The sequence below is a fragment of the Dysidea avara genome, chromosome 4 (genome assembly GCF_963678975.1).
Source record: "Dysidea avara chromosome 4, odDysAvar1.4, whole genome shotgun sequence".
Lineage (NCBI taxonomy): Eukaryota > Metazoa > Porifera > Demospongiae > Dictyoceratida > Dysideidae > Dysidea > Dysidea avara.
Genome location: NC_089275.1, coordinates 45,081,023 through 45,101,031, shown reverse-complemented (window position 1 = coordinate 45,101,031; position 20,009 = coordinate 45,081,023). Strand labels below are relative to the sequence as shown.

Here is a 20,009-nt window from a genome sequence, read left to right as displayed (position 1 = left end):
TAAAGAAGGATAAAAGGTAAGACAATAGCGGAAGCATTGTATGTTTATCAATATACCAAAGGTTTTTTCTTAAGCGATCTAGAAACGTTTCTGCGAAAGAATTAGGGCTGTAGCTGTAGCCAGTTTTCCGCTACGCTTGACTGAAGGCGTCAGCAGGTAGGCAGGCAGTAGAAAATTCCATTGACTAAATTTTTTTAAAATTCTGTAGCAACTTGACGGAAATGTTTCGGGTCAATCTGAAGACACTTTTGGGCTTGGCTTTACCCAACCAATACTGTCATGTCGTTGTGAGGAAAAATCGCGGCAGGTTTTTGGGTTATATTATATCATGGATCGCCCCCACACCTTCAATGTACCTAATATACAGTACTATCGTACTGTATGATATAGAGGTATGTATACACACAACGTCGTGATGTGGTATTTTATGGAGCCATAAATGGAAAATAATTACTATTCCAAAACACATTGTTGAGTTTGATCCTCACTTGACATGCTCAGTTTGACACTTTCCCTAGACATCGTAAGTGTCTCATAACATGATACTACTTCACTGCTGCAGCTTAAATAAATAATTTCATACATAGTTAGCACTATTCCATTGAACACTGTATAAAAATATATTTTATAATGCATGCATGTCATCACCATACAAGGTTTGGCTAAGCTATGCAGTAATAATCCATGCATGGCCAAGTGCATGGTTGTTATAAATATATATTTAATAACTTATGTTATAGTAACGTAATACTTCATTGGCTAATTCAATTTGTGCTGATACAATTTTTCTTTGCTCTGAAGTATATGGGTCGGTAACATTTTTATGTCTTCTGTGAAAACCTTCGATTGCAGAATTGATGGTACATTTTAAGTCATCTTCTGTGTAGGGAAACTTCAAAAATTCCATCATCCTTTCCAACTCAGTATGTAAATCAGTGAGCAAGTTCTCATATTTTACCACCAATATTGGAGTGTTTGTTGAATTTAAGTAATCTTCAATGTGTTTTTTCCATTTTTCCGAATAGTTAATTACTCGTGCATTCCATTCTTTACCTATTAGAATATAAGCTATAATTGCATATTCATTGAATAACTATCACAGCACAATAATATATGCAAATGCAGAACATTACAAAGCAATTAGCACATCGATTGTTAAATGACATGCAATCAATTGAGGCTATACAGTAAGGCACCCATACACACACACACACACAGATATTTTGATACATAACATATGCCAGGAAACCTCTTGGTTCATATATAATACCAAGGTAAAATAACCAGTTGAGAAATAATTATATTAAGTTCAATCAGTAGAAAAAGTAGGGAAACAAGGGAGGTCGCCTACACTTACAGATATACTAGTGAACATTTACTTCCTACTTCAGTCTAGCTCTATACATTACACTACCATGAATTGACACCTTGGACTGTTAGCCAAAAGAAATGGGATGCAAAGGAGACAAAGGTAAGTCCATGATGCATGCATTGTACATACTATGGTATGCCAAATGGCATGTCTCGCGGGATGAAGCAACGTCGAACAGTGAAAACTCAGCCCATAGCCTTAGCCATTATTGAGTTATGCTTGCCTGAAGGCAGGTAGGCAGGCAGGGTAGAAAATTTCATTGAATTAAAATTTTGTAACAATCTATTGGAAGCATTTAGGGTCGCACAGAAAAAACTTTTGGGCTTGGTTATATGATACTAGAAGGCTAGCTTAGCAAAATTATGTTACAGGGTGGATAAAAGCACCATTTTTGGTACGCAAGTCCTTTATGGTGTACTGTACTTATCAATATTAGAAGGGGTGCCCACCAAACCTAATTATGTGTGGGCTGAAAACAAAATAGCCATCACGTAGCCCCAGTATAGTATATTTACGGTACACCATACACTTGAATATGGAGTGAAATACACTTACGTAGTTTTCCTATTTTATATTATTCATTCAATATGTACAGACTTGTCAAATGAATTTGTAAATGGCACTGTAAGTTAACTTTTACATGTGTGCAATTTGAGTATCCTTCTTAGACCAGTTAGTGGCAGTTAATACCAATATTTAAGATGCATGTCCACAACCAAGCTGTGGTCAATGCATCAACAGGCATTTGGACTAGATAATAATATCCACACAAAAACAGCCAAGCTGTGAAAAAATGGTGCGGCCTTAAAAAGCCTGGGTGAAAAAAGTTGTGAAATCAATGGTGGCGACCAAGAAATGGCTGCAATGATGTTAATGCTAATAAATTTTAACAATGCACACAGCCATTATTAAAATTTTTAGCATTAACATCATTGCAGCCATTTCTTGGCCGCCACCATTGATTTCACAACTTTTTTCACCCAGGCTTTTTAAGGCCGCACCATTTTTTCACAGCTTGGCTGTTTTTGTGTGGATTTCACTCCTTTTTGTACTTTACAAGGTTCCAAAACCAGCCTATGGCTGACTTTGAGGTTTGTATTTACTCACATTTCTTCTTTTCTATGTAGATACAATGATGATTATTGAAGGCAGACTTATAATGTATTTCATTGCATGATTTAATTCAATATTTGATAATATTATTGTAATACTCTAATAGAGTGCACATTTTTTTTGAGGACTTCTAATAGAACATACAAAGAATGTTCTAGAACAGTCTAGAACTTCTATCGGTAGATCTATGAAATTACAAACGTTTGACTATAAGCAGATTTCAACTAGAAATTTCATTTATAAAGCAGAAATTAAGTGAGGTGATCAGTCAAGGTAGCAGTGGTTCAGTGGTTAAGGATGCAGGTGTTAGGTATGGAGGTCCCTGGTTCGAACTCTGGTAAGTTTTTTTTTTCGACATTTTTTGCACACCTTTTTTACCCCGTGGTGACTGCTCTATTAGAGTATCTCGATCCCGCGATTTTACACTTGCTTAGTTTTTGCTTTATAACTTTGTCGCTGTAACTCTATTGCTATTCAAACTATCAAAAGGCACTGCTACGATGATCAGCCTATCTACACACCAATTTTCAAGTTATTTCTATGCTTGGTTTACCCTGTAGCCGTGACAGAAGTTTGATCTGTTTTTACGTGAATAAATGTCCATAACTCCTTGAATACTACTCAGACTTACAACAAACTTGGTACGTGAATCCACCGTTACACGTTCTTAATTTGTGCCAAAGATCGAGGCAATCGAGTTACACGTTTGCATTTTATAGCAATTTTTGCAAAGTGTACGAAAATAAATCGAAGCCCCCGTAGCCCCCGGGGTACGGCATAAGAAGAAAAAAACGAAGAAATTAAAACGAAATTTTGGACGCCCATATCTCGCAAATGGCTGTTGCGAATTTAATCTAATTTGCTGTGTGGCGTACCCTACCTGGGGGACAGCTATAATGCAAAAATAGTGTGCTTTGGAGAAGAGGCCATGGAGATATGCATGCGTGAAAAAGCTGTTTTCTTTCTTCCTGTAAATATACTCACGGTGTGGTCGCCGGCTTTCTTGGCCGCACGACACACTACCGTGTGTCTTGATACATACTTTGGCTCAAGCTACGTATTATAAGTCATGCACACAGTGCAGTTCGTTAACATAATGAAGACTACTCAATGCAATTGCATATGTGCAAAAGTTAACTTAGGTGCCGGACTCACTGAGACAAACACGAATCCTGGAATGTATCTGTGCAAGCTATGCATTATAAAGGATGGAAGTATGGGCCTGATATTGGTGCTCCATAAATAGATTCAACTGACACCAGAGCCTGCAGGCCATCACCCTAAGGCAATTACCTGCCTGCATACTAGCAAGCATGTCTGTTCTCTTATTATTTCAGGCTTGAGTGCTTCCTGAAAAATAACACATCAGTTAGTTTTTCCTCTGCATTTTGGGGATAACCCACCCAACTTCCCTTGAGACAAGTGAGCACTGCCCATGTCACATTAATTATTTTGCAGTTAAAGGAAGAAGACATGCATTGAGGAGTGGGAGGGAAGATAACACCTCGCTAACTGTTTATCGCAAATGTGCTGGAATATCAGTGCATGTCTAAATTATTGGAATGTATTAGAGGGGTTGGATCAAAACCTGTATGTCTGGTCTGGGTGTAGTGACAATCCAGACAAACTTGTTAATTAACCCACTTTAACCTGCTGTTAACTAGGTGCTGGACTCACTGAGATCTGGAATGTATCCGTGTAAGCTATGCATTATAAAGGATGGGATTATGGACCTGATATTGGTGCTCCATAAATATATTCAACTGACACCAGAGCCAGCAGGACATTATTCTAAGGCAATTACCTGCCTGCATATTAGCAAGCATGTCTATCCTTACATTGTTTCAGGCTCGAGTGCTTCCTGAAAAATTTTTTCCTCTGCATTTTGGGGATAACCCAGGTTAACAACCCATCAGTTATATCCCCAAAATTGCTTGGAGCACCCATAATTAACCCACATAAGCACATAATAATCCATTATGATGTGCATTTATGCAAAGGAGCAATAGTACAGATGTTAACTGGAAGGTGTACATTAAAAATACTAGTATTTTAAAACTTGTTAATTTAAAAATGAAGTAGGGATCTATGCAATAAAAAGTAGTGAAACAAGAGATGAATGATGGTATTACAGCATAGATTGATGAGAAAGTCCCTACTTTTACTATGATCAAAGGTAAGCTATGCACACTACTATGGGCCTATGTGCTTCCAATTTTGGCACAGTACGTACTTTAATAAGCTGTAACTAGCTAGCTGTGCTACAACAAAAAAAACTAAACAAACTAGTATTTTAAAAATTGTTAATTTAAAAATGAAGTAGGGATCTATGCAAAAAAAAGTAGTGAAACAAGAGATGAATGATGGTATTACAGCATAGCTCGATGGCCCAAGTCCAGGTTTACAGATAGGAACCCACAATTAGGTCACACTCAAAAAGGTGGACATGTGGGCTCTTTGGTATGGAAATCTTACATTTGGGCTCCATATCTTAAGTGGTAAAAGAAAAAATGATCAGCCTAATTACCTTAAGTCATGGACCCTGAGGGAAGACCCTATTATGGACCTGTGGGGACTTCTATTGCACATATGCAGATAGAGTAGTGTATATACTCTAATAGAACAGTCAACTTCTCTAATAGAACAGTCATATTTATGTCTCCTTGAAAACTGCAAGTAGTTACTCAATTTTATCTGTAATAACTAGGGATCTGCAATACATATCGATACGGCAATATATCGATACAGCAAATAAGTATCACGATACGATACTGTACTTAGAAAATATCGATATATCGAAGTTTTCTAGCAAAAACAGTTAGTGATTGCTCTATACTGTAACAGTGATCTAGATACTCAAATAGAAAGCCTCTCTATTTACATGTGCCGCAAAATTCAACATTACGAGAAGCCATACAAATGCACGTGTAATAGTGCTGCTGTTAATGCCTGTTATGACTAAAATATTCTTACCAGGGTCTTTCAAATGGTTATACTTCAAGTATAAAGAACTGCACCACTAAGCAGTAAACAATCTGCTGACACTAGCCATCTTGACAACTCATCAAAATTCGGAGTAATCCAGACAAGCCTTTGTGGGAGCATGCATTAAAATGTTTGTGGTAGCTAATTGTCTGGGTGGTGTAATAGAGGCAGGTATCCAAGTAGAGATGTGCTTTCATACTAAACACACTAGCTCTTTGTCATACTGTAGTATATGTATATCATCACTCACTGAATAAACTAAGAAATTCAGTGTACTGTATACACAGTGAATGTAGAATCCGTGTTGGCTCTTAAAGGTAAAGATAAATAGGATATTGTTACAACTATTAGCTAATATGCCAGTCATAACTAGCCATGATCACTTCATTATAGTATCGTGATACAGTATCATATCGAACAGTTTATTGATGGTGATATGCGATACACAAAATGCACTGTATTGCAGAACACTAGTAATAACACAGTGAAATAGCCTAAAATACTACCTCAAAACTTTTAAAATTCAACTTTTCCTGGGGGCCATGCCCCCAGACCCCTAAAACAGCATGCGTGCTTTCAAATCCACTGTGTAATTTTCATTACCAAAGTTGCCTCCCCCCCACTCATTGGCTTGTTCCACCGCCCTTGGAGCAGTGTGTGTTTTATGATGAGATTCATTATTCCAGTAACACTTCTTTGTTGCCACATGTGTGGATATAACCAAAAACAGAGTGGCAATGTGAACAGTTTTCACTCTGCTAGCCCCTGCTGAAATAAATAACACCAACAAATCAGCCATGACAATCAGAAATCATCAAAAGGAAAAAATACAGTAAACAAAGCTTCGAGTCCTATTTGCTTCTCTTTGATGTGAATGAACAATGGTGGCGGCTCCCCTACACAGTTGATAGCTGTAAGAAAATCCGGTCATGATGTCTCTTTAGAGTTCCTTTTGAAATCATTTCCCTGATTTGTTGCTCTCTTGCTTCCAGTGAAGGAGGATTGTTCTGCTTTGGTTGGAGGTTGTTGTGAAGAGTAGTCTCACAGGAAGTCAGAGCTGTGCAATAACAGAGAGAAAACCTTCATCCATGTGAAAATGTTGGAAATCTATTTGCTAAGCCTCTGGGCCTTGAATCTTGTTTGTTTCCACTTACAGGAAGATAGCTGGTATTCTGGTTGCCTAGATGTCACACTGGTCGAAGAATTGAGTTGATGTAGTCCCATTTGTGGATGTTCCCTGGGATTTTATTGAGAGAGACCAGGAGCATTCCTTTGACAGTAGCTGCAGAAGGACCTCTAGTTCAGGGGCGTAGCTAGCTTTCTGAATTGCCCGGACACAAGGTCTGACTGTCCCCATGCAAACTACCGTATAACGGGAATGATTCGCGGAAGAGTACATTCACGAATGATCTACTATTTCCTCATTCGCGAGAAAAAGTTCGTGATTTGTTGCATAAAATAATTAATAATTGGGCGCGTGCCCACAACGAATTAATCTTTTATCTATGGATAGGGAACGTTTGACTATATGGCTCACTTTGACATGTTGCGTACTACGCATACTAGTAGCCATGCATGATCGCTGTTTCGCTGGAGAAGTAGGCATTCATGATAATGAGCGCGGACGATAGGCACGCCTTGGGGGTGGTACTAAAACCGAGGCTAAGATACACGATTCCGGCATAGTGAATCACTGGGCTGCAATTATATTTGCCCCATTTAGTAGCACCAATCATTCCACTGTCACTGAAGTTTGCATCTCTGTTTGAATCACACGCCATGGCCCTTCACGCATATATAGCAGTCCGTAGCAGTCTAGCAAGTAGCAAGGCGAGTAGCTACCGCTTATGCGCTCGTTACTTGAATGCTACATCACAGATTTTCGAGAGTATCTATGGCTACATCAACTGATGCATGAAAAAAAAGTTTTTTAATTGTAGGAAAAGTTTTGCAAGAAAACATTCGCGAATGCACCTAAAATCGCAAAATTTGCGAATGTCTTCTTCCATGAATCATTCCCGTTATACAGTGTTTAGCAAGAAACACGAGCCCGTCTCTGTAGACTCTTTATTACACATTTGCTTTCGAAAAACTGTTTAAAATTGCACTATATACTGATATACATGTACCTAGCTAGCTACTATATACACTGCTATTTGTACAGCTTATTGGACTAAGATATTACTGCATGAATAATATAGAAGCTAAAACTAAACAATGACGGACTAACTTAGCCTACAGCCCCAATATTGGACGTCTTTTTCACTTTTCCGTCTGCTTGATACAGTGCTTTTAGTAGTCATAATACTTCATCAGTGACAACTCCAGCTCCAGCGTCGACTAGCTTTTTCACTTCTGTCTTTTCTACTTGCACCGAGGACTCAACTTGCACACACACACATACACACTGAGCTCTTTAGCATAACAAGATTGAGAAAACTTATAAACAATGCCGTGGATTCCCTTAGTCCTGCCTCCAGTAAGACGGGCACCACAACCGACTGGGAAATGGCTTTTACCCGTCTTTCGTGATACTTTCATCAGTCTATACCATTAGATGGTAAAACAATTACTTCATCAGTTAGCAGCACATGTTCGACTCTCGACCTGCGCTCAAATCTTAAAATGTTATTACGTGATGCTGGGCATTACATAGAATTTTACTAAATTGATGGAGGAATCTTGGCAAACTCAAGATTAGGGACCCGCCGATTATGCTCATAATTTTACCTATTATGCTATGCTGCACTGCTCAAATATCTACCTATTATGCTTAAATTTATGCTCAATACTTACCTATTATGCTCAAATTATGCCCAATTATTTATGCCTCAGTTCTCATGCTCTGCTAATAATTTCCAGTTTATGGATTAATAATAAGTGGCTGAAGCACAAACTTACTTGTAAAAATGCATATTACAGAAAAGATCGATATACTCTAATAGAACAGTCAGCTATATGATTGTTCTATTAGAGTTACTGACTGTTCTATTAGAGTATATCGATCTTTCCGTGATAGCTATTTCGATAAGCAAGAATTCATGCTATTATACAAATATTCTACCTATTACTCAATGCTTTCAGGCACCTATTATGCTCATAATTATGCCAGCATAATCGGCGGGTCCCTACTCAAGATACATGATTTTGATGATACTATTATGTAAAGTATTACAAGGCGCTCCAAAAAGATAGCAAGTACGTATTTTTAGTGTATTAATTACAGGCGTGCCCAGGCAGGCGCCGCTATCATCAGGCTTGCTACCCGGGCACCAGCAATGATTGCCCGGGCCTGTGCCCATGTAGGCCTGGGTGTAGATACGCCCTGCGCTCTAGTTGCTGGTGTAGATATGCTATCTGACAAGAAAGGTGGTTGTCTTGCACTTGGAAGGTGATAGCAGAGGATCATTTGCTAAAGGGAAGCCAGCTGCTTCTCCAATCCTCCATGACAATGGCTGCATTGACAGCCAAGTTGCTGAATACAACTATAACATTGGTAGCCAACTGCTGCATGGAACAGTGGACAAACTAGCATCAAATTAGCTGGCCGAGCAAATGGCCCACACGCGTGCCAATGCAGTTGATTGGAGTAGGAGGGCTATGGATAATTGTGGCGAGAATATTTCTTGCTGCTAGCTGGAAGATCCTGAAGATAGTGTTGCAGTGGACGAGGTTAAGTGATGTACTGTAGTACGGTTCTGAGAGTAAAGTGAATCCATAGAAGTTTAAATAATTATCCCTGATATCTGGATTTCTGGTAGCTACGTGGCTCTGGATCTCCACTACTAGTGCTGTGGTCGCTTACTTCTGCTTTCTGGTGATAGAGGTTCTACTGTAGGGTAGCTACTACGGGGATGGGTGGAGGTGCTGCTACTGGAGGTGCTGGCTTTTTGACATGTTTGATGGGGAAGACGACAACAAACTTACAACACTAAACTGAAACACTCAATTCCAGAAAGATAACGACATTGCTAACTATTTATTGGAAATGTGCTGGAATGCCACCCCTTACAGAGTGCACATCTAAATTATTGGAATGTGCTATAGTATGTTCACATTGAGCTGAATCCTGAAAAACAGCTAGAAATTAAAAGTGGATTTTTTTCTCAACAGAGTTAACATTTCAACCAACCAGATGATTATTGGTAACAGCAAAGGTGTCAACAACAGACACGTACGGTTTGGCTCCATTACAAGTTTGGGAAAGGACTGTAATGGACACTGTGCTTATATGGCTTCCCATAGGAAATGTATTGTGAAAATTTTGATTGGCTGTAAATATTATGTCAAACATTTGAACCAAAAGATTTTGAAATATTTTTAGCGGATCAAGCAGTACTACAAATGAGCCAAATTTCATGATCATGTGTAATTGCATCCGTGAGTTATTAAATGTTTTTGAGGATTCAGCTCAACGTGAACATACTATAGGGGGGTTGGGTCAATATCTGTGTGTTTGGTCTGGGTTTAGTGACAAGCTTGTCCTGCTAGTTAACCCTGTTTAACCTGCTGTTAAACTTGTAGTACAATTTACTGATTCAGTTGACAGAATGCCAAATATAATTCAATTAAAATGTGACCGGACCTGCGAAAATAGGGCATGTGGGCATAAACTACACCCCATCACATAACATTTCATATCTCAGTAGTGCGATAGAATATTTTCATTCTGTAACTTGTATTGTAAAGCCAACTAAATGTTGAATATGTACTGAAAAGTTCATAGCTACAGAGTCATGGAATACAAAGTTATGACACATCAAAGTGTGAAAAAGTAGGCAATTTTCATGTGCCCACATGCCCTATTATTGTAGGCCCAGTCACAAATAGGAAAACTAACTCCACATTCAAGTGTATGATATGCCGTACGTAAATGTGCTATACTGGGGCTACTTGATGGCCATTTTGTTTTCACTCATACATAATTAAGTTTAATACATCTTTCCCAGCACCTTTTAAAGTTTCAACCAATGTGAAAGATTTAGTATTGTCTTTATGACAAGTTAGTTTAAAGATGCAAAGGTAGGTTGCTCAGCAAATGTAGTTCATTTGCTGAACAACTTACCCTTGCATCTCTATTTGCTGAACAACCTACCCTTGCATCTCTAAACTACGTAACTCATCATAAAGACAATACTAAATCTTTCACATTGCTGAAACTTTAAAAGGTGCTGGAAAAGATGCATGAAATCATCTAGAATCTAGAAAGCTTTCTTGGATGGCTACTATAACCACACTTGCCACCAAACATACATTCTTGCTTTTCCCTTTGAAAGCAAGTTAGGTTGCAATAATTATTGGAAAGAGTCTGTAACATAGCTTTTTCAAAATTGCCTCAATAGTTTAGGAAATGTGTTCAATACCAGTGCCTAAGCAAACTAGTAATCTACAACAATGTTTGAGCCACAAGTGGCTATACGTAATTAGACGCACTATACTACAATAAGATGGCTATGGCTTTTCAAGCATTTGCTTTGCATTGGTCTGCAAAACCTTTCCTGGGTACACATATATGCATAATGTATTATTACTCTGTGGCATATTAAGCTACAGAGCCACCACCACTTTAGATTAGATTGTCTTGATGCAATCTTCAGTTTGCATGGGGGATCATAAGCTCTGAAGCAACCACATGGACAATTCAGTCTGTTTACTACTTTGCATTTCAAGTACCTCCACTATAACCAGGTATATAGATTTGTTTGCTGAGATATACTGTATGTTTCTGCATGCATCTGTTTTGAATCTTGGGTTGCCTTGTGTACTGTCTATTCATGTGACACTATTAAAATTACATGGTGGTAAAAGTGCATTCTATATAGTCATATCAGGGTGGACCAGCTCCATGAGGTTGTAATCAACTACTACACTATCCACGACATGCAGTATCTGAATGTGCTTCTAATATCTCAAAAATGGTTACAAACTAGACTCCCCAGCATAATAGTTAGTCACATATACACCAAAGGTGTAAACTACAATATTAATGCTATGCTGCGCTGCCATGAGATTGGCAAGTTTAAGGGCAAACAGGTCAAAATTAACTTTGGAAATGAAATTACACAGTGAAGTTTGAATAACAGATTTGGATGGCTTTCTGGGGTCTGGAGTCACACTCCCCAGGAATATTTTAGATTGTAGAAGGTCTGTTATAACATTTTAGACTGTTCTTAGTGCGTTTTTACAGATAAATTGTTTTTACAGATAAATTATTAGCTACAGCTTATTAAAGGAGATACTTCCAATAATTATAATCTAGTGGTTGATTGCTCTATTATAGTATTTAGATTTTTTTTGCTACAAGCAGTGACCAATAATAATGGGGGCATGGCACCCCTTCTACAAATGGTCCAAATGCTTCAACAAACCTTCAGAAAAAATTGGTGCTTTTATCCGCTTCATAACAATTTCCTCAAATTTCGATGCTTAGTTACTCTACTATACTTCCAAGGTGTCAGGATGGTATTATGAAGCTGGTTTTTGGGTGATCTTTTTTTATCCAGAAAGATCCAAACCTCCGTGATCCTTAACATACAATACTACTGTACTGTATGATAACACTGCATTGCAGAAGAAAGAATGGCATCATACATGTATGTACAGGTCTATAATTGTATGACAAAACTCGCACCGCTATTACTAACGCAAAGTAGCGGTTTTTGACTATGTTTTGTCTGTTGCAAAGCCCTACAAATGGAGGAGAACAATACATGAAGCTAGCCTTATACCATTCCGCTTACTGTTGATGGAGTGGTGCAAGAAATACAAATGGTTTCCTTGTGAAAGGCAGCATGAAACTATTAGTGTGCTACTACAAATTGACAAAACTAAGTCCATGTTATGCGTACTGTACATACTTAACCCCCTCACCGCCAAATTTGTAGAGGCCTCCAATCTACTACTTCAAAAATGCTATAACCTACACACAATACCATTAAACTATACATCAACTTACTCGCTATAGAACAAGGAAGTTGATTATTGAGTTGCTGTTTACACAAGATCAACCACAAAGCCATTATATAACTTCAAAGTGCACAAATCGGCCTAAGTGAAACCAAACATGAAATTTCACTACTTTACAGGATAGGACTGTTTATAATAACACAATAAACATCGCTAACCTGTTTACAGTTGAAGTGATGATCACCATTTCTGGTTTTCCAGCATTTGAGCAAGTGCGCATGCACATACAGACACGAGGTTACTGTTTCGAGGCATAAAAAAGTAGCAACACGCCATTCCAACCTTCTCCTTACTGTTTCTTTTCATTAATAGTGCCATTATATCACTTCAAAGAATCATCTACAATGCTTGTTATTGACATTCTGAAAGTACATGATTGCATCATCTAACAGCATGATAGTGCGCGAGAGATCAGTTATCGCTGTTCCTGTTTACTTGAGGGCGTGGCTGCTACAGGATAAGTGCAGGAGCTACTAAACACTCGAATGAAGTTACAGAATGCTTAGAATGTGATGCTATGGGCGTTTATATATCGAAACCACCATATGGCGGTTGTGGCAGTGAGAGGGTTAAGTATGCCAAAAGGTACAGTACAGCGTCACACTTGCTCGCACATGCAACTTTGCTCGAGATTTAAAAAATGCTAATTAAAGGGCATGGAAACTGTTTCGCTCATGAGACAATGTGGCAGTTGTTTCGCTTACGAGAATTGCAAGTGAAACAGTTGCCACACCCCTTAATTAACGATTTTAATAATCTCGAACAAAGTTGTGTGTGCAATCAAGCGTGACGTTGCACTTGGGCAGTACCATATATGTCAGGCTGAAGCAATGTAAAACAGAAAAAGCAAGCCTGTAGTCTTGAGTTATGCTTGTCCGAAGGTATCTGTCAGTCAGTCAGTCAGTCAGTCAGTCAGTCAGTCAGTCAGTCAGTCAGTCAGTCAGTCAGTCAGTCAGTCAGTCAGTCAGTCAGTCAGTCAGTCAGTCAGTCAGTCAGTCAGTCAGTCAGTCAGTAGTAAATTCCACTAAATAAGAAATTCATAGCAGAAGTGTTTTGGGTTGCAATGAGGTTTTTTTGCTTTAGAACATGAGTTACAGTTTTCCCTTTATACTAGAACTAGACCTACAGTTTATGCACAAGAGCCTTGATACTTTTATGATACACTATGTTAAACAGCACAAACCATTGTGCGTTTTTATTTTTGTCTTTTAGCTTCTCAATCATCACATATTTATCTTTTGGGTTGACACTCCCAGAAAACCTTTTCTTTATTTCCACATTATTCATCATCTGAACTTGCTATTTCAAAATGGCAAACGCTGTTCTTTGGAAAAATTACTAAAGTAGCTTGTGTGAAAATTTATGTCTATTGGATTAAAAATGACAGAGTAGATCTAATTTAAGTGAGAGGGTGTAGAATAGCAAGATGCGTGTGCTTGTTGCTATGGGATACCTAATTTATAGGTACTAAAATGTGTCAACATGTCACAGGCTAATTAAGTGACCATAATATTTGGCTTGGTTTTACCTATCCAATACTTCCAAGGTGCCATGAAGGTATAGACTCTTTCCAAAACCCCACCCACCTTTCAACTGCCATTTTGAATGGGGACAGTTCAAAAACTCTGCATGATCGTAGTGTTCCTTTGTGCAGTAAAAAAGGGTATAGGACTATTATTATCAATAAATTTAGCAATTGTGTTTGGTAGCTTAGGGGTGTAAGTTGCATTTAAAGTAATTTTTTTTTTAATTTTAGACCCGGAAAATGGACAAACCCTCCATTTCGAGCCAACAGATTTTTTACAATTTCTGGGGCCCCTGCCAGCGTACTCTGAGAGAAGATGCTGTTCCATCAAAGTTTCCTTTTCCCTCTAAGAAGGTTGTTGTGAAGATGATGAACTGAGTGAAAGTGAGTGATGAGGTTGCCCAGGTCCAGTCATGGATTTTTTTCCCCTTCTCTACCTTTTCAAACATACTTTCTGTAACAACTTTAAACAGGCTGTAGCACCAGGTGTCCTACAGACCTTCAGCACTTGTGCTGTAAAGCCTTAATAAAAAAGAGTGTAAATGAAGAAGTTGAAGATGCACAAGAGGTTAATGCACAACTTAAGGAAGCAAATGATGAGATTTTTAGGCTGAAGCAATTGCTAAGTGATGCAAAGATGGAAATAACCAAGCTAAGAAAGGAGTTAGTAGAAAACAATTTGTAATTGAAACTTGTCAAGATTCTGATAAGGATATTCAGTTTTATACTGGCTTACCTTCTGTTGCTGTATTTTATCAGTTGTTAGAATACCTCAGTCCATTGGGGAAGAGATCTACAGTGGAACCTCGGTTATCCAAACCCCTTGGGACCAGAGGTGGTATATAAGTATAAAAAGTCCGTATCTCTGAAACTGTGTATTAATAACCATGAAGAAATTATTTTTAAATATCTGTATTTTCAACTACCCTACTAGAACAGTCACTACTCTAATAGAGCAGTCATTTCTGTAGTTTGGTTAACCAAGAATCGGGGTCCAGATAACTGAGATTCCACTGTAATGTAGTATACAATGCTACTGCCCAAAACTGGATGAAGGAAGGATCAGCTGCAGATCCAGGGAATGGGAGTCAGATTTGCAATTAGGTCATCCATATAATTTAAGTCAGTCAGATGAATCGTTTTTGATGCTAGTGAGATTGTGACTTGATTTAAAGATGTATGATCTGGCCAAGTGTCACAATCATCGGTTTCACGGATATTTTCTACCTGGATCAATTACTGTTACCTCCGTTTAGGTATGTTACCATGCTGGCCCAGCTGTGATACAATAAAGGATACCATGCCTGCTATTTTTAAAGATCAATATTCAAACATAACAGCAATTATAGATGCAACGAAAATCAAAGTCCACACTCCATCTTCTCTCCCACTCTAGTCAGGGCCGTCCAGAGAAATTAAGGGACCCAGGGCAAAGAGATAAAGTGGGGCCCCAGGGGCAAGGATGTTTCCACTCTGAATCACAAGCTGTAAGTCATTACATGCTGACAATGACAATAACTACCCCTCACCAACCATATCTCCTTATTTATAAGCTTGCTACACTAATACTGTGACTGCTCTATTAGAGTATCTAGATCTGACTGCTCTATTAGAGTATATTGATCTTTTAAACAGGTATTCACGGGGCCCTTGATGGGGCCTCCTGGGGCCCCTTTCAGGCTGGAGCCTGGGGCAAAGTGTCCCAGTTTCCCCCTCTGTGGGCAGCCCTGACTCCAGTCACAGACCTATAGTAGCTACTACAAGTCTACAAATACATTTAAAGCACGGTTAGCTATTAGTCCAGCAGGCCATGTAATTTTTGCCTCATCACTGTACACTGAGTCAATCTCTGACAATGAACTAGTAAACAGGAGTGGATTTTTGGGATTACTTCAGCCAGGAGATGAAATAATGGCAGATCATGGGTTCACAATTCAAGATTCATTAACTCCACTGGGAGTTAGTCTAAATATTTTCCCTTCCCTAGGCAGTAGACAGCAGATGGATGCAGTTGAGGTGGTAGAAATGCAGCAAATCGCTTCACTGCAAATTCATGTTGAATCTGCCATTCATCGAGTAAAAGAGTATGACATTCTAGCAGGAGTAATGCCAGCATCTCTTGCAGGGTTGGCCAATCGGATTTGGACTGTTTGCTGCTTATTGACAAATTTACAAAATCCATTAATATCATCTTGATAAATATTATATTATAATACCAAGAGTTAATAATAGTAGGGAGGGAGAGTATCCAACGCTGAATAGGCCTGTGTTAAATGAGCGTGTAGAGCAACCCGGATATCACCATACTTTTTCATATTTTCTCAAAGTGTTAATGTGAAAATATTTTTTTAGCAGACTGCATGGATCCGATATTTACATTATTGGTACTATACAAGCCATACTTGTAGCACATGTCTACTCCGGTACGCGTATCCAATAGCCTCTTGAGTAGTGCGGACGAGAGAAGTGAAAGGCCATCTCGAGAAGAGCGAAGAGAAGAGTTATTGATGTGCCCATGAAGATTGCTGTGAGCCTTGCTTTCAACCAACATCGTCAGTAGAAGCATCTCAATAAATGCCTGCCGTGATGTGGAGGAAGAAATACTCATTCAAGAATCAAGCACGCCTTCAATTGAAACGAGTCACTGTGCTGTCGAAGAACTGACCGAATTTCGAAGCGGTTCATCCAGAGTTGCAGTTCTCCGGTGGATAGTTACACGCTCAACAACAAACAGATACTCATTGTTACCCAGCAAGACATGCACAGACAACAAGACTTGATATCTATTCTGTGTATCAAGTACTTGTGGCGGCCTCGTAATGGTTCTCTTACTCTTTGTTTGTTAACACGTCTGACCAAGAAGCTATTCGTTTTATGCGCTCATTTTACACAGGCCTATTGAGCGTTGGATACTCTCCCTCCCTACTATTATTAACTCTTGATAATACAGTATGGTGTTTACTTATTCGCTATTTACATTTGTTTCTCGGCTGAGCGTGCATAGTTTGGGTAAAATGTGTTTGAAATAAAATTCTGTCAACTTCAGGTGCATGCTGTTCCAAAAGTCTCCATTAAATCTTATTCGTTGAATTGTGAAGTTGCAATGTATATAAATAACAAAGTCACTCCATGGTAACTTAGACAAGGCCATTTGTCCTTAAATTTGAAAGAAGTGTTTGTGATTTTCTTTCAAGGTTACTGAACTACATTTGATTTTGGCAAAGAAGCTTGAGTCACTACAAGCATCTTCCATTTGTGTGCATGTGAGGTCGACAGGGACACTAAGTTTCATCAATACACAATGATTCAGTTGCTTTAGCAATCCAAAAATGTGGCTACGCATGCTTGCACTTCCAGCAGTGCATGAGCAAAAGGCTTTAACCACATGGTGTGGTGCATGGCTCGAAATTACTGACTGTTCATTTTCAATAAGCAACCAAGCTATGCAATTAAGTTTATAGCTTCTGTGGGGTGCCTGCTTTAACCGCGAAACCATGTTTTCCAATGGCTACAATCTATTTTAGAGTTCTTTTTCTGCACATATACCCAAGCATACTGGGTTGTGTTGGAAGCTGCTGTTAAGCTTTATAAACTTTTAACGTTGCTCTTTGAAACAGTACATGTTGGTAGTTCATACCATGAAACATGACAAAATATGCAGTAGTAGAAATAGTTGCTCACATATGACATCACTTGTGCGCGTAATCTAGAAAGCACAGAATACAAAGGCTAGAATAGGTAAGGAACCAACCAGAAACAATAGAACAAAGAAAACACCAATCACAACAATTAAACTTTGAGACTTGATGGTTATATTAAGGAAACACCACTGCTAACATACCTGAAAACGAAAACTAGGTTTACTTAGATGGTGAAGCAATACAGCACTTGCTAATGGCTACAAGGCCAGAAACCATTTTACAACTTCACCACAAAGTGCTTACCTCACAAAAGAGCTCTATGTGCTTACCTCACAAAAGCGCTCTCAGTGTAACTCTGCACAAATGATGTCATAATTGATGTCATCAATATCACTGCTTCATTAGAGGTCACAGCACTATTCAACAAGGATCAAGTTCCAGAAGCTTCATATCACTAATTTTGCTACACTAAAATATATGAGATCTACAGCTAATCAAAAGTGATGTCAAAATACATTGATACCTACAGAAAAAAGACAAGAAAACCAAAAAGTGCACTGTATACTTTAGCCTTATAGTCCATTTTCAATAAGGTAAAGTATGCAGCACACTTTTTGGCTTCTTGTATGGCTTTACTGGGGTGCCTTAAGTTAACCACGAAAGTCTGTTTTGTATAGGCTCCAATGTATTTTGATTTGATTAGTCGTATACTTTGGTGTAGCAATTTGTGTAGCAATCAGTGATACAGATTTTCAGAAACTTCTAGAACCACTCTTATTAATTGATCCTTGTTGAATAGTGCTGTGACTTCTAATGAAGTTAATATGCAACGATATTGATGACCTGTTAATTATGACATCATTTGTGCTCGAGTTGTCTTGAGGAGTTAAAGGGACACTCCATCAGTATTGTTTCGTGAAACCGTCTAAGTTTATGATGCAATATTACTTAGTTGATGATGTATAATTAATAAAGTAGTGGCCGAATGTTTCTAAACCATGTTGTAACATTGTACTTCTACCGCTATGAAGGGATAGCGAGATACAGCTGCATGTAATAAACACTACACAACAACATGAGCCATATAGTACTACCAGGCAGTAGCGAATCTAGAAGTCATTGTTAACCAGGACACTTGGTGGGCACTAATGTATAGTTAAAGCCTTGGAGTAATGAGTAAAGTTATACAGTGTGTGAAGCACACTCCGAAAGTGAAGCATGAATCTTCCAGGGGGGTCTGGGGGCATGCACCCCCAGGAAATGTTTGATAAAAAAGTACTATTAGATTGAATCTGGTGATACCTGAGACCCAAAATATAGCCACTGCAACACAGAAAGCTTTCTCTCAGATATATATCATAACATTAATTTTTATCGATTTTTTTTTACATAATAACAATAATGGTGTATAGTTTATAGCTAAACCTATGAGAGTGTAATTCTATGGCTCTTATCATCTGCAGAAAATTTATTTATAACCTCTTCAAGATTAAGCGTTCTTGAGATTTCTCTCTCTACAGACAGTACAGCTAAGTTGACCAGCCTCTCTTCCTGCATTGTGGACCTTAAATAGGCCTGCGCCTAATGTGCCAGCATATTCTTGAGAATTATAGGTCACCAATTTCGTGACAATAATTCCGGAATAATAGGATGGTTACAGGCATAATTTTCGAATAATCGGACGACCGTGGGAATAATTGGTGGAATTAGGGGGCATGTCTCTTCTTGATTACCTAGAAGAAAGAGTTAAGCTACTACAAATAATATAAAGCTGACAGGAGTGCTGGCTGAAAGGAGCTGAAAAACCTCTAAAAGATCGATATACTCTAATAGAACATTCAAATATTCTAATAGAGCAGTCAGATCGTTTCATGTTAACAATCTGCAGCCAGCATCAGGGAACTGCATGATTATCTGCAATTCTGAAACTTCTTATACCAGTGTACCTCCTTCAAGTTTTTGAGCATTATTATCTACCTAACTTAGTAGCTATACAGTAGTTACAGCATATTATTATAATACACTAATAATTAAATACACTTGAATTATTACTGTAGATAGCTATTCTAACTCTGCTGTAACTATTATGGATAGAAAAATGTGTAAGGTGGAATGCTTTATATATGGCTATTAATAATTCGGACAAAACTACTTATAGCAGCATCTTGAAAACTAAGCAACTAGCCACAGATTTATCTGAATGAGAATAATTATGGAATAATAGGCTGGATACAAGAATAACAAAAAGAATAATAAGAGAATGTTTTGGGAAATTCTGGAAAGAATAATAGGTAAAATGTTGAGCATAATAGGCTCAGGCCTAACCTTAAATAGGTCTTGATGCATTTTAGTGCTGAGAATGATCTCTCACAAGATGCAGAACTAACACAGATTGTAAATGCAATCT

General features: G+C 38.3%; 1 protein-coding gene across 2 annotated transcripts in view; it reads right to left on the bottom strand.

Annotated features, from left to right (window-relative positions):
• Positions 1 to 557: 557 nt before the first annotated feature.
• LOC136252382 (sialate:O-sulfotransferase 1-like) overlaps positions 558 to 20,009 on the bottom strand; it is a 33,511-nt gene continuing 14,059 nt past the window's right edge. For both annotated transcript variants that reach the window (XR_010699527.1, XM_066044810.1), the window contains one exon: positions 558 to 1,053. Coding sequence is in view for 1 of the 2 variants with exons in the window: in XM_066044810.1 (XP_065900882.1) it covers positions 722 to 1,053 (332 nt within the window). In the remaining variant the exon portion in view is untranslated. The remainder of the gene's footprint in view (positions 1,054 to 20,009) is intronic.